The sequence below is a fragment of the Aethalodelphis obliquidens genome, unplaced genomic scaffold, assembly GCF_003676395.1.
Source record: "Aethalodelphis obliquidens isolate GAN/ISIS:26980383/991018 unplaced genomic scaffold, ASM367639v1 scaffold7, whole genome shotgun sequence".
Classification (NCBI taxonomy): domain Eukaryota; kingdom Metazoa; phylum Chordata; class Mammalia; order Artiodactyla; family Delphinidae; genus Aethalodelphis; species Aethalodelphis obliquidens.
This window is the reverse complement of record NW_020837951.1, coordinates 49,661,833-49,677,906: the sequence shown is the minus strand read 5'-3', so window position 1 is coordinate 49,677,906 and position 16,074 is coordinate 49,661,833. Positions and strand designations below refer to the sequence as shown.

The 16,074-nt window shown below is 41.0% G+C and overlaps 1 protein-coding gene across 4 annotated transcripts in view; it reads left to right on the top strand.

The window, feature by feature from the left end:
* ENTREP1 (endosomal transmembrane epsin interactor 1) overlaps window positions 1–16,074 on the top strand; it is a 60,548-nt gene that overhangs the window by 21,828 nt on the left and 22,646 nt on the right. For all 4 annotated transcript variants that reach the window (XM_027105724.1, XM_027105728.1, XM_027105726.1 and 1 more), the window contains one exon: window positions 14,851–14,961. In XM_027105724.1, coding sequence (XP_026961525.1) covers window positions 14,851–14,961 — 111 coding nt within the window. The remainder of the gene's footprint in view (window positions 1–14,850; window positions 14,962–16,074) is intronic.

Sequence of the window (16,074 nt, the reverse complement as noted above, 5' to 3'; positions counted from 1 at the left end):
TGCAGTACGCGGGCCTCTCACTGTTGTGGCCTCTCCCGTTGCGGAGCACAGACTCCGGACGCGCAGGCTCAGCGGCCATGGCTCATGGGCCCAGCTGCTCCGCGGCATGTGGGATCTTCCCAGACCGGGGCACGAACCTGCGTCCCCTGCATCGGCAGGCGGACTCTCAACCACTGCGCCACCAGGGAAGCCCTTCTTGTATTTTTAAACAGCTTTATGGAGATGTAGTTGGCATATCACAACATTCACACATTTAAACTGTACAGTTCAATGGCATGTTCACAGATACGCACAAACATCACCACCATCAATTGTAGAACATTTTCACATCACCCCAAAAAGAAACCCTGTACCTGTTAGAAGTCACTCCTCATTTCCTCTCAATATTCTCACCCTAGGAAACCACTAATGCACTGTCTGTCTCTATAAATTTGTGTATTCTGGGTATTTCAAACAAACAGAATCATATAATATGTGATCCTTTGTAACTGGCTTCTTTCACTTAGCATTTTTTTTAGCACAATATTTTTAAGGTTCATCATATTGTAGCATGTATCAGTACTTTCCCCCCTTTTTATTGTTGAATACTATTCCATTGATGGATATACCACAGTTTATCTATTTATCAGTTGAAAGACATTCCCACTTTCTGTCTACTATGAATAATGGTGCTGTGAACATTAGTTTTTTTGTGGACATGTTTTCATTTCTCTTGGCTATATGCCTTGGGGTGGAATTGCTGAGTCATATAGTAACTCCATGTTTAACATTTTGAAGAACAGTTTCCCAAAGCAACTGTGTCATTTTACATTCCCATCAGCAGTGTATGCGGTTCCAATTTCTCTGAATCTTTGCCAATACTTATTATTGTATTTTTAATTATAGCCATCTTTATGGGTGTGAAGTGGTATCTCATTGTGTTTTTGATTTGATGTTGAGAATTTTCATGTGTTTACTGGTCATTTGCGTGTCTTCTTTGGAGAAATGTCTATTCAGATCCTTTGCCTCACCATACCTCACCATAGTAACATTATCACAACTAACAAAATTACCCAATTTCCCTTTTCAAGTCCCTTATCAGATATATGATGTGCAGATATTTTCTCTCATTCTGTGGGTTCTCCTTCAACTTCTTCTATGGCGTCGTTTGAAGCACAAAAGTTCTTAATTTTCATGAAGTTCTTTTGTTGCTGTACTGTCATATCTAAGAAGGCTGGTCTAATCTAAGGTCATGGAGATTTACTCCTATATTTTCTTCTAGGAGTTTGATTGTTTTAGCTTATACTTAGGTCTATTTTGAGTTAATTTTTGCATACGTGTGTCAGTGGTCCGAGTTCATTCTTTTGCAGGTGGATATCCAGTTGTCCCAGCACCACTTGTTGAAGAGCCTGTTTTTTCCTCATTGAATTATCTTGGAACCCTTGTTGAAAATCAGCTGACTCTAAGTGTGAGTTTTACTTATCTAGCTTCTTAATCATACTTTTTGCTAGTTGTTTCACTTTCTCCTTTGGACATTTCTAAGACTATTAACTTCCTATTCCAGTTTGGACTTAATTGTTTTCTAGGTCTCCTGTACAGATGTCATCTAAATATTTCTTTTCTTGGTTTGGATTAGAGCCATTGTTTCTTAGCTCTCAAGCCTCATGCATGCTTTTTTCTTGAATTCCTTTTTCATTTTGCCAGAGAATATTCTCAAGTAAAAGTTTTCATGAAGAATGTAAGGGAAACGAGCTCTCTAAGGGTTTGAATGTCTTTGTTTTTGCCCTCCCACTTGAATGATAGTTTGGCTACGTATAGAATTTGGGGTTCAGAATGATTTTCCTTCCAAAATTTGAAGGCAGTGCTTGATGACTTCTGTCACTGATGCTGACCTGATTCTTGTTCCTTAGTGGGCAGCCCCTTTCTTTCTATCTGGAAGCTTTTAGGATCTTTATCTTCGTATTGATAAAGTTTAATTTTCAAAAAGATAAAATCATGACTCTTAGGCAAATATAAAACGAACGTGTCAGTAATGAGGGAAAACTGGTTCAAAGCACATTTGAGGAGCTAAGTATTTATAGGTGATGTTAGGAGAAGATTGCTGGGATAGATACAAAACTGGTTGATGTCCAGCAGAGCCATAAACAGTAACTTTTGAGGTTTTCTGTTCCATTGGACAGAATTTATTTCCATCTTTACTGAAAAAAAAATCTGCAACTTAAACTCTGCCTCTACAGAGTTATAAAATAGCTGATCAAATAACTAAATAAGTAAATGGAATACCCAGTAATCTCTTTTGCCCATTTGCAAGTTTCAGATAATTTTTCTGACAGTCTTCTGAAATTACATGAAGGTATATTTAGGTGTGGGTCTTTTTTCCTTCATACTTTTTGACTATTTTTACCGTTGAATATTTGTTTTTTTAAATTTGAAGACATGTGTCTTTCTTCAACACCAAGCAATTTTCTTTGCTATTTCTTCGATTATTTCTTTCCCTCCATTTGCTCTGCTCTATTTTTCTAGAACATCTAATAGTCAGATGTTGGACCTCTTGAATTGATCATCTTTGTTTCTTAACTTTTCAAAGTCTTATACTTTTTATTTCTTTGTCTTTTTCTTTTCTATTCTCTGAGTAATCAGTGTTTTCTCCATGGGGGTCAGTAGTTCTGGTTGACATCTTGGTCCTTCTTGTTTGGTGCTGTTAGATTTTTGAATGTCTGTTGTTCCTTGATTATTCATAAATTCTAGTTGTGACTGAAGAACTAGGTTGGTAATATTTTTAATGTTTGTAATAATTTGTAATAATAAGAAGAATAGTAATAATAGTAAACACATAAGTAAGATGCGTGTATTAACCCACTAATCCTATAAAATGTTATTAGTATCCTCATTCTGAGGAAACCAAGGCACAGAGAGGTTAAGTAATCTGCCCAAGGTCACACAGCTATAAGTGACAGAGTTGGGTTGCAATTTCAGGTGGTTTCTATGTAGAGTCCATATTCTTAGTCACTACCTTGTTTTTGTGGGTCTGTTTCCACAGCAAGCTTGTCTGTTAAGGGGTGGGAGGGTTGCTGGGAGCTCTGTGCAGCTGAGCGGGCCTTTGTGATGGATAGCCTTTATTTTAAGGTGTGCTTGAGAGAAGTAGATGACTCTGTTATACCAAAAAGAAGACTTGACTTGGAGGGACTATTCCACCAGGACCCCTGTATCCCCAGGCACATTACTCAGCTCTTTTATAAAGAAGTTCATTAGTAATAGCTGGTGGGCACATGCTTCTGCTTCTTGTTACTTTTGCACCTGCAAAAGCCTCTTTAATATTTTTTTAATGTTTTATTATGAAAATTCTCAAACTTACAGAAAAGTTGAGTAAATAATGAATTCTCCTGTACCTTCCACTTGGATTCAATAGCTTTTAATGTTTTGCCTTACTTGCTATGTTTATATATAAATATTTTACATTGAAGTGTTTCAAAGTTTCAGCCTTCATGGTACTTCACCCCTGTATGCTCTAGGAGGCATCTCCTAAAAATAAGACATTCTTCTACCTCACCGTAATAACATTATCATAAGTAAGAAAATTATTTGTAATTTCCTAATGTCATCTAATATTCAGCCCATATTTAAACTTTCCCAATTATTCCAAAATGTTATATAATTTTTTATTCATCAAAAAGCTTTTCAACTGAAGTATGATTTGTGCATATTTGTATATGTATATGTGTACAGCTTGACGGATCATTCAAAAGTGAATACTCCTATGTGACCCTGTTCTGTTCTTCAAAATCCAGGACCCAGTCAAGGTTCAGTCATTTTATTTGACTATTCTGTCTCTTTAGTCTTCTGTATTCTAGAATACTCTTCCTGCCCCCCTTTTTTTTCTTTTTCCAGGAATTGACTTTGTGAAGAGATGAGTCCAGTTGGTTTCTTTATCTTCTCCCCCCTCATCTCCTTCCCACCTCCTCCTTTTCTTCCTTTGATATGGGAAATTTCAAATATACTCTTAATATGAGAGAAACACAGCAACCCCCCACCTTGTACTCATTGCCCAGCTACACATGTTCAAGATTGTCTCCTCTACACCCCTAACCATCCATTTCTCTTCTCCCTTACCACTGTGTTGTTTTCACGTAAATCCCAGCCTTCACATTTCCTCCTTCAATATTTCAGTACATATATATAAAAGACATGGCTGGGAGCCCAGCAAGGGCTGTTAACTAGAGCATGGACATGTGACCTCCTCCTGTAACAGCCACCCAGCATGGAGACTGGGTTCTGAGAGGGACTGTCCGTAATGAGTGTTTCAAGAGGCTCAGGTGGCCCAGGCGTCATCTTACCATCTAGCCTGGATGTACCAGAATGTCATTCCTGCTGCATTCTCTTGGTCAGACAAGTTCCCAAGACCACCTTAGAATCAAGGAGAGGGGAATTGGAAATTGGACTCTACCTCTTTTCCTCTTTTTTTTTTTCTTTTGTGAGTAAAATGTACATATTTTAAATTTTTTTTTTTTTTTTTGCGGTACGCGGGCCTCTCACTGTTGTGACCTCTCCCGCTGCGGAGCACAGGCTCCGGACGCGCAGGCTCAGCGGCCATGGCTCACGGGCCCAGCCGCTCCGTGGCATGTGGGATCCTCCCGGACCAGGGCACGAACCCACGTCCCCCGCATCGGCAGGTGGACTCTCAACCACTGCGCCACCAGGGAAGCCCCATGTTTTTAATTTTACAATTTTAACATTTAAAAGTATACAGTTCAGTGACATTAAGTACATTCACAGCACTGTGCCACCATCACTACTATCCATTTCCAGAACTTTTTCATCCTCCGCAACAGAAACTCTGCACCCATTCAACCGTAACTCCCCATTCTCCCCTGGTAATTACCATTCACTTTCTGTCTCTATGAATTTGATGACTCTACATAGAATTGCAGTCATATAATATGTGTCCTTTTGTATCTGGCTTATTTCACTTAGCATACTGTTTTCAAGGTTCATTCGTGCTGTAGCATGTGTCAGTACTTCCTTTTTAAGGCTGGATAATATTCATTGTATGTATTAGTCTTCACCTCTTGACGTGAGGAACAGCCTGTAAAGTACAGAGGGAAGGACTTGACGGCAGCTGTCTTTGAGGACTGTTGGCTCTGGAAAGTTTCTCAAGAGCCTTGATCTTCATTGTGCGAAGTCGTTAAGATCTGACCCTCTAATTTGCTGAACCTTGAGAAGCTAAGAGCACTGGAGAAGGGGCTAGAAGCAGGGAAAGAACGAAGAGTAGAGATGCACAGATGAAAGAGAAGAATAACTTAGAAGGAAAGTGAACTCTTAAGAATCATAGATCTGCAATTTTCCTTAAAACTTTCTGCTGCCTTTCTTATCTTCAAATCCAAATATACTTCTGCCACCTTATTCCCCAGGGGCAGAGCAGACCACGTTCCTGACCCTCTCACCTTGTTCGAAGAGTACATCCCCTGTGTCGTGTCATCCTCTGATTATTTCTCTTGAGGCTCTCATTAGGATATTTTCCTCCTGGTCCTCTGCCACATTCCTGATGAGAATATATTAATTTAGAGTGGCAGAGCTGCCTAAGTTGTACCAGGGAATTATGGAGCCAGACAGATTACGAGGTTGCCCCCTTCTCTGCTACTCCTGATTGCTTGGGTCATGAGAAGAGTCACTTTTCTGAGAAATGAGGGGTGCAATGTGCTGAAAGGCAGCCCTGGGGGATGGGGGATCTGCAAGAGAACAGGGCAGGGGAGGACCCCAGGTAAAGCAGAAGTTCCTCTCACAAGCTGAAGCCTTGAAAATACCCTGAGATTTGTATATTTTCCTCAGGAATTTGCACCTCTCAGTTATAAGTGCTTTTAGCTCACCTCGAAGCTGTGTCCCAAACTAGTGAAAATTTGTGTCTCACTCTGGTGGGGAGAGGAAGAAGCCCTTCACTACTGTTGAAAAAAGGAATTCAAAATAAATGTTATTACACTTGAAATATTTTATAAAAAGAAAATCTGGGCTAGCCATAACATGAGTAAATCTGACACTTAAACATCTCTGAGAGGAAAGAGAGACAGCTGGTTCTGTTCACAGCCACGGGCCTGTGTTTGGCTTGTTGGCAGGGAGAACCAGTCTGGACATTGGTAATATATCTGCCAAGCTTCTGGAAGAAGTTTAAAAGATGTCAAGGGAGTGAAGCCCAGGAGCAGGTTCTCTTGGGATCTGAGGATTAAAGGCGCCCTGGCAAACCGAGTTAGCGCATGTGTGAGCTCCTGAAACAGCTTTAGAGCAGCAGGAGGCTGGGCTTTGTGAGTCGCTGTGATTTACTATGTTTTGTTGGTTGCCGTGGTGCTGAGCGGTCTATCAGAAGATTCATTTTGCTAAACTAGTTCAGAAAGGTTTTAGTTTGGTGTCTTGTCTTGGATTCTTTTTCCTGGTGTCATTGGTGTTGTATTCAGATAACTTTGCTCATGATTCTACACCTTTGTATTAACGTGCTTCTCCAAACTGAATTAAAATTATAAATGTTAAGAGTCAAATAAGTGGTTATGTTCATTGTCATGGGTCCTATGACATTCGTCTTACTAACCGGTGACTGATCAGTGGTTTGGGCTTGGACTTCTTGTCTCTGAGAACATAAATGTTAGAATGTTGGTCACATTCCCAGCCAGATCACAGAATGTTCTTGTTTCAATGGGAAAATGGAACCTGAATAATAAGGACTGGGTGCTTTGTTCTTCCACCCAGTCACCCACCACCCCAACTCCTTCCTACAAAGATTTGGGACAGAAGTCCCATCTTCCAGCCCCAGGAAGGGGTGAGTTCCCACCAGGAGCAGTAGCCATTTTCATGCAAGCAGTGATAGTTAATCTGGTGTTTGCCTTTCAGGGCCTGTCTGTATATGTTGCAGAATATTAGTAAGGATGCATGATACCTTCATATAGTGTTTATAATAAGAATCAATTTTCTTTCATTTGTTCATTGATTGATTGATTCATTCATTCATTCAGTAATATTTAAGACCACCTTGTTTTTGTGCCCCACTGGAGAAAAGTGTATTCTGTTTTTCATTTATTTTTGAGCAGTATCAAAAGAGTGCCTGTGGGGGAAAAAAGGCATAGTGACTAAATAGGTAGCAGTGATATTTTCTTGGGAAATTAAAAGAAGAAAGAGTGAAAGAAAAGGATTCTGAGGCAGTAGTAGTATTTTTTGAATTAAAAGTTTTTGAGAAGTTTCTAAAGGAAAGAATTTGGCGAGCTTTTGATATTTAAATAGAAAAAAATACACACACACAAGTTCACTAATCCCATTCATGAGGAATAAATTCTGTTGTTTTGCCTTTCCTCATTGCTATTGTAGGATTCAGTTTTCTCAGGACCACTGAGTCAATTTATGCTTGCCCATTGACTCTGCCCTTGTGACCTAATTACCTCCCCAAGGCCCCAGCTCCTAATACCATCGCTTTGGGATTAGGATTTCAATTTACGAATTTTGGGGGACACAAACATTCAAACCATAGCAGTGGGTTTTATTTCATTTATGAGTGGACTGCAATTTGTTCATCTGTTCTCCTATTCTTAGACGTTTGGATTGTTTCTAGCTTTTGGCTATGATGAACCAGTTGCTCTGAACATTCTTGTACATGTGTTTTTCTAGGCATATACACTAATGTATATACCTAAAAATGAATTGCTGAGTCATAGGGTGGTAGATATTTAACTTTATTAGAAACTGCCAGTAGTTTCCCATAGTGGTTGTGCCATTTTCTAATTGTTTCTGAGACTCACGATCAGTCCTTTTCTAGCCTCACTTTCATATCCAGAGGTATCTGCTGCCACCCATTTCTGAACATTTGGAGATTCTGAGGAATAAATTCTGCTGTTTTGGCTTTCCTCATTGCTATTGTAGGAGATTGAGTTTTCTCAGGACCACTGAGTCAATTTATGCTTGCCCACTGGTTTTCTAACTTCTAAAATTTTACAGCCGTTTTTCTGTTCTCTCTGTCCTTATGGATTTCTGCATTTAAAATATTTCCTTTATTGCCATTTTAATGGGTTTTCAGGAATTAGTAGAACTAAACGCTTAAGTTCACTAAACTCATTCATTTTTAAGCTACTCTACCTTCACGCAATTACTGGAACTGTTTATTTATTTAAACATACATAGTTGACTCTTCAGATGCATCTTGAGCCTGAAGCAGTAGGGAAGTAAAAAGCAAAGTGGAAGTCCTTAAGCAGCAGGGAAAGGTCAGTCTATTTAGAGAATGAAATCTTGTATCAAAAAAGACACTCATCAATACCAAGCTGTGATAGGCATAATTATTTAATGATGTTATGTGATGGAGATTATGAGGAACTTTCTTAGCAGGTAGGAATGGGCAAACTGAAGGTGATGCTTCTTCTTGGATAGCTTCAGGTTCCCCAGACATTCTTTTATTGGGTCACTTAACTGAGACCTGGAATGAACTCGGGGCACAGTTGCAAGAGATCAGTGTCAAGGTGAATTCCAAATACTCAATTGAAAAACATACCTTTTGTGTCAAGCTACCTGGTATATAAGTATCAGAAGATACTCATGATTCAAGTTAGTAACAATAAAGCCCAAAACATAAAAGGCTTAACTCATGTTGCCTGTCCTTGTGAGAGGACCAGCTCTTTGGATCCTGGATTTTGCATTTTACCCTAAAAAGCCACAGGATGCAGTGAGGCAAGCTCTCTGCTTTCTGAGTCCCACTGTCTTTCATGTCTAAAGTACAAGTTCTAGGAAGACATTTCTCCATCAGCTCTGGGCTTTTCTTTTTCTTGATGGTAAAACCCAGTGATGAATTGGCTTCAGTAGAATTCAGGGACTGTAACCCACGGGGTTCACTTCATTGAACAAGTAATGTTGAATTTGAAGTGAGAACAATAGGAGCTAGGCTTAAACAGCAGAAAAAAATTAGGTTAAATGTAAGGAAAAATTTTATAGAGAAGTTGTTGTTAGTCAAGGTCTTGATAAAACACAGATGACAATAAAACTATAACTTGACAAGCAGTTAATTACGGGCCTGTTCACAAAGGTCTGTGCAGGGTGTAGGGGACAGTGAAGCTGTTACCATCCCTAGTCCTGACGGGAGAACGGTGGTCAGAATCCGGAAGTCGGGATCATGTACAGAGGGACCCCTTGAGACCTTGAGAGGACCTGTGGCTTTTCTTTTTTTTTTTTTTTTTTGCGGTACGCGGGCCTCTCACTGTTGTGGCCTCTCCCGTTGCGAAGCACAGGCTCCGGTACGCGCAGGCTCAGCGACCATGGCTCACGGGTCCAACCGCTCCCTGGCATGTGGGATCCTCCTGGACCGGGGCACGAACCCGCGTCCCCCGCATCGGCAGGCGGACTCTCAACCACTGAGCCACCAGGGAAGCCCGACCTGTGGCTTTTCATGAGGAACACAGCCATCCTGAGGCTGCAGAGAGGGAACCAGGAGAAGAACACCCCAGCCTCACTCTCCTCCCTCCCTTGGATCTTCTGCCAGGCCTCCCCATTGGCTGAACCAAACCAGACACCAGAGGGCAAAGGAGCCCCAGTGATACGGTCTGCGGGTCAGTCTCCATGGGAGGAGGGGATGGAGTGAAGAGTAGAGAGAGGATCTAGAGGGGCCAACAGGAGACACCCTGTACACGTGACAATGGTCAGCGTGGTGGAGTGAGTTCCTAAAGCAGGTCGCAGAAAGAATTATGGAGAAGTTTTGGAAACAATATACCTACAGATCATTCTTACAGTTTGTATATATCCTTTCCAGCTGCCACAAATTCAGGTGCATCACAAGTGTAAGATACAAGGTGCTGGTATTAGATGGAATGAAATTCATTTTATAATAAAAAGGTGCTCCCCTAAAGAGGAAATGCCAATTATTAGTAATAGTAAAACTGGTTGCCTAGCATTTTGCGAGATACAGAAGATTTTCATATACATCATTTTGTGTGAGTCTCTCATTAATCTTGGGAGGTACCTAGGATGATAGACCTTTTTTTTCTAACCTATTTTGTTGACGTATAATTGATTTACAATGTTGTGTTAATTTCTGCTGTACAGCAAAATGATTCAGTTATACATATATACACATTCTTTTTCATATTCTTTTCCATTATGGTTTATGATATGATATTGAATATAGTTCCCTGTGCTATACAGTAGGGCCTTGTTGTTTATCCATTCTATGTATAATATTGAGTTTATGTCTGCTAATCCCAAATTCCCAATCCATCTCTCCCTCCCCCTCGCTCCCCCTGGGAAACCACAATTCTGTTCTCTATGTCTGTGAGTCTGTTTCTGTTTCGTAGGTAAGTTCATTTGTGTCATATTTTATTTCACTTTATTTTATTTTTTTTAATAAATTTATTTATTTATCTTTGACTGCGTTGGGTCTTCGTTGCTGCTGCAGGCTTTCTGTAGTTGCAGGGAGTGGGGACTACTCTTCATTGCGGTGCGCGGGCTTCTCATTGCGGTGGCTTCTCTTGTTGCGGAGCACGGGCTATAGGCGTGCAGGCTTCAGTAATTGTGGCACGTGGGCTCAGTACTCATGGCTCATGGGCTCTAGAGCGCAGGCTCAGTAGTTGTGGTGCGTGGGTTTAGTTGCTCCGTGGCATGTGGGATCTTCCTGGACCAGGGCTCAAACCTGTGCCCCCTGCATTGGCAGGCGGGTTCTTAACCACTGAGCCACCAGGGAAGCCCTGTGTCATATTTTAGATTCTACAGATAAGTGATATCATATGGTATTTGTCTTTCTCTTTCTGACTTATGGTAATCTGTAGGTTATCCATGTTGCTGCAAATGGCACTATTTCATTCTTCTTTATGGCTGAGTAATATTCCATTGTATATATGTACCACATCTTCTTTATCTACTCATCTGTCCATGGACGTTTAGATTGCTTCCATGTCTTGGCTATTGTAAATAGTGATGCTATGAACATAGGGATGCGTGTATCTTTTCGACTTATAGTTTTGTCCAGAATATGCCCAGGAGTGGCATTGCTGGATCATATGGCAACTCTGTTTTTAGTTTTTTGAAGAACCTCCATGCTGTTTTCCATAGTGACTGCAGCAATTTACATTCCCACTGACAATGTAGGAGGATTTCCTTTTCTCCACACCCTCTCTAGCATTTATTGTTTGTAGACTTTTTGATGATGGCCATTCTGACCGGTGTGAGGTGGTACCTCATTATAGTTTTGATTTGCATTTCTCTAATAATTAGCAATGTTGAGCATCTTTTCATGCATATGTTGGCCATCTGTGTTCTTTGAAGAAATGTCAATTTAGGTCTTCTGCCCATTTTTCAACTGGGTTATTTTGTTGTTGTTGTTGAGTTGTATGAGCTATTTGTTTATTTTGGAAATTAAGCCCTTGTCAGTTGCATCATTTGCAAATATTTTCTCCCAGTAGGACAATAGACCTTTTTAACAGATGAGAAAAGTGAGTCTCATGGAGGTTGTCTAAGCAAGCAAGGGGAAGGCCTGATCCCAAATTCTGGTGTCTTTCACAAAGAGAAACTCAAATCACCTGCAATGATTTTTTTAAAGGCAAGAATGATGACAATAGAAGAAAATATAAGAAATTCTTCCCTTTTCCAGGTGTAGCTCTGTGGGCTTTGTGACTATGATGTTCTTCACTAGTAGCTGATTTTTCACTGTCTTCTGTTTAAGGGGATGCCATCTGGTGATGGTTCGGATGGATATTTGAGTCCTGGATGTTATACCATTATAACTAGGTGAAAGCCAGAGGGGTCCATTCTGAAGGTCCCTGTATATCCTGAATCCCTTATAACTCCAATATTTTGTACGGTTGAGCCTGATCCAACCTCTGAAAGAGATATGCTTGGTATCCTAATATCTGCCATGTCTGATATATACCACAGTGGTCTACACTAGAGTACGGTAAGTCCCCTAGAGTACGGTAAGTCCCCTACCTACGAACCTTCAAGTTGAGAACTTTCAAAGATGCGAACATGCATTCAGGCATGAGTGAAATGGCAGCTTGTCTTCCGTCTCCTATGGCTGACGATCCTTCAGCTCTACCATCTCCCACCTCCTCTCCCTCCTCCAGTCAGTAACTCTTCTTGCCTCTTCACTTGATGCCAGCCCCTGTATGCCGCTGTTGTACTGTACTTTTCAAGGTACTGTACTGTAAGATTAAAAATGTTTTCTTTATTTTTTGTGTTGGTTGGTTTTTTATGTATTGTTTGTGTGAAAAGTATTATAAACCTATTACAGTACAGTACTATATAGCCGATTGTGTTAGTTGGGTACCTAGGCTAACTCTGCTGCACTTATGAACAAATTGGACTTACCAACACGCTCTCTGAACGGAGCTCATTTGTATGTAGGGGACTTACTGTAATTAGATGACCATTTGGCCAATGTTTGGCCAGAGTTTTAATAATAGTAATAAAAAAGCCAAATTTAGGGATAAATTTGGGGAACAGTGCACGGCTATTTTGTACACAGCCGTGTGCCTTGGCCCATGTCCTCGTTCTGGGGTTCGCAGGGCGGCATTCTGGTGATGTGGCTTTAACTTCTCATTAGCAGCCCCTCCAGTGTAGGAGGGAAGCCAAGCCCACCAGGCAGTGAATCCCTGGGGCCTTCTCTTGTCTTGTTTTTGTTGTTCTGACATTTTAGAAGTAGATCGTATTCACTATATGATCTCACACTCCTGTCTTGGCAGCTGTACTCAGGATTTTCTTCCTTATTTAAAAAATATATATTAAATATAATTTATATAAATCCCAGATCATAAGTGTTCAGTTAGCTAAGTTTTAGCAGTTGGATACACCCATGTAGCCAATATCCAAAACAAGATATAGAACATTTCTATCACTCCAGAAAATTCCCTTATCTCTTGCCAGTCAGCCCCTCACTCCACGCCTCCTCCCCAAAACAGGCAACTACGCTTTTTTTTTTTAAAAAAGCTCATATATATATATATATATATTTTTTTTTTTTTAATTTATATATTTATTTTATTTTTGGCTGTGTTGGGTCTTCACTGCTGTGCGTGGGCTTTTCTCTAGTTGCAGCGAGCAGGGGCTACTCTTCATTGCAGCACGCGGGCTTCTCATTGTGGTGGCTTCTCTTGTTGCGGAGCACAGGCTCTAAGCGCGTGGGCTTCAGTAGTCGTGGCAAGTGGGCTCTAGAGCACAGGCTCAGTAGTTGAGGCGCACAGCTTAGTTGCTCCGCGGCATGTGGGATCTTCCCGGACCAGGGCTCGAACCTGTGTCCCCTGCATTGGCAGGTGGACTCTTAACCACTGCACCACCAGGGAAATCCTGTATTGATTTCTTAATGGTGTCTTTTGATGAGCTGGATTTAAGATTTTAATGGAGAGATTTGGGGTCCAGTGTTGGGTAATGAACTCTCACCCACTCCATATCTGATGCTGCTAAGTTTCAGTTATGAAGATTAGTGGTGGGCTGGTAGGAATAAGGATTATAACCATGTTTTCTTTTTAAGGCATCTGATATTTCATTTAAAAAAAATTTCTAAAGGCAAGTTCAAGACTTCCCCATAGTAACAATTATTGTGTTGCTGGGTGTGAAGATTCCAGATGTATTAGGTCTCTTTGCATAGCAACTGCCAGGGCATAAAAGAAGCCCATGTTAGAAGACCATGTCCCGTCTTTTGCCAATTATGCATTCTCATGTTCCAAAAAGCTTTGGCAGTGCAAGAGGGGGCTCTTGCAAGGGGGCACAGTGCAAGTCAAGTACTACAGACCTGGAAGAATCTAGCCTGGGAAACAGTAACACAGTAGCCGCTTCCAGCTTTTTCCTCAAGATTTGATGACAGGGCACAGAGTCCTTTTACAAATTAACAAAAAAGGAGAGAAGCAGAAGCCAGATTCCTCAGTGAAAAACGAGTCGCCTTGTTCATTGGTCAGGAAAGAGTCAAGTCCAGCAAGGGTCTGGATTCCTGGAGTCACTCGGTATTTATAATTCATAAGCTCCTCTTGGAGAGGAAGGAAGAATTCCTTTTAAGAAAAGTGGCATCATGTGATACTAAATATTGACTCATAACCTGGGTCTGGGGAGATACTTTCAAGCTTCTTGGAATACCAGCAATAAAGGATGAGCTTTCTGTAGTAGAGTTCACGTGTGAACTCATTTGCCAGCCAGTTCTGACACATCAGCTACCTGAAATGTTGCTTGGTTCTAACACTGATAATCATTAGCTCCAATCTTTTATATTTACATTAAGGTTTGATTTTGACAATAATCAGAGTTCTCAGGTTGAAAAGCCTTTGTAGTCTCTAATTTGCGCCAAGCAAATACTGGCTTCTTGATTGATTTCTGTCAATTCTTAATCATTTAGGGTAGTATTTGTAATATTCAACTTGGGATACAAGTACATGGAAGGTCACTGCACACCTTTTCTTTAGTACCAACACTGTTTGGAACTGAAAAAAGACTCATCTTTATTTTCACACATACTGTGATTTCTGGCTGGTAATGGCTCTGAGCTCCTTGATTTTCCTGGGTTCCACTTATATTCTAGAATTCTCCATTTGTCTAGTTACCATGATCCTGTAAAAGTCAGAAAAAAATAACAATGGCTCAAGGAGGAAATAGCCATGGCTTAAGGTAGTGTACAGCTAACAGAACTCCCTCATTTGCAAAGAGCAAGAAAAATAGGGACTGGAAACTGAGAAGACTTGAGGGTCAGGGACATTCCTCAGCACAATTTAAAACATTCTAAAAAACGAAAAAAAAAAGTTTGTACATTAAAAACATTGTTCTGACTTTTTTTTAATGTTTCCTCTAGGGAAAGAATATGAGTTTTTTTTTTTACTCAGACAAAACTATCTCTGAATTTAGCCACGGTCTTTTTTCTAACTGCCTCTTTTCTTGCTGTTTCAGGTGAACCTTTTTGTGCTGCTCTCTGTGGTGTGTGTCCTTCTGAATTTAGCCGGATTTATCCTAGGCTGCCAAGGGGCCCAGTTCGTGTCCAGCGTGCCCAGATGTGATCTGGTAAGCAGTTCTGAATCATCACTGTGCGCCTGGGCCGACCCTGGCCTGCCCGGCTTTCCCGGGTGCCAGTGTGTGGCTGGCAACACCCAGGACCAGGCAGCATCTTAAAATGAAACCTGAAGTTGGTAAAAGGAAGCAGGAAAACAAAACAAAGAGCTTCCTGCTAAGTATTTTACTCAGGTTGTCAATTTTTTTTTCCAAAGCAGGGACCAGCCAGGAGAACCACATGCATCATTAGTTAGTGAATAGATGGATCAGTTGTCCACAATCAGTATCTATCTGCTCTCATCTAAAGAGGAAAAATGGATATTATCAGAATTTAGGTCAGCAGTCCTTTATCTGAAACCTGTGGAGGCCAGGTGTGTTCAGCATTCAGAGTTTTTCCAATTTTTAGAAGGTAAATGTGACGCATCTACTGTTTATTCTGTAGCGTCCCAGTGGAGTCTGGACAACAGAATGTAATCCAGAATTTTTGGTTTCCAGAGCTTTTTGGATTTCAGAATTGTGGTTAGAGGTTATGGACCTGTACTATGTCAATTTCTATTTTCCTGTTTTTTAATTGTTATAGTAAAATGCCCGTAGCAAAAAATTTAGCATCTTAACCATTCAGTAGTGTTAAGTACATTCGCATTGTTATGCAACCGATCTCTAGAACTCTTCCATCCCCTCCATCCCCTCCTCCCGCTGGCCTCCGGCAACCATTCCTTCTTGTTTTTTTTTTTTTTTTTTTTTTTTTTTGCGGTGCGCGGGCCTCTCACTGTTGTGGCCTCTCCCGATGCGGAGCACAGGCTCTGGATGCGCAGGCCCAGCGGCCATGGCTCACGGGCCGAGCCGCTCCGCGGCATGTGGGATCTTCCCGGACCAGGGCACGAACCCGCGTCCCCCGCATCAGCAGGCGGACTCTCAACCACTGCGCCACCAGGGAAGCCCAACAACCACTCTTTCTGACGCTGTGGATTTGACTGCTCTTGTTACCAGATATAAGTGGAATCATACAGTATTTGTCTTTTAGTAATTGCTTATTTCACTTAGCATAACATGCTCAATATGTACGCATGTTGTAGTAGGTATCAGAATTTCCTTCCTTTTTAAAGCTGGATACTATTCCACTGT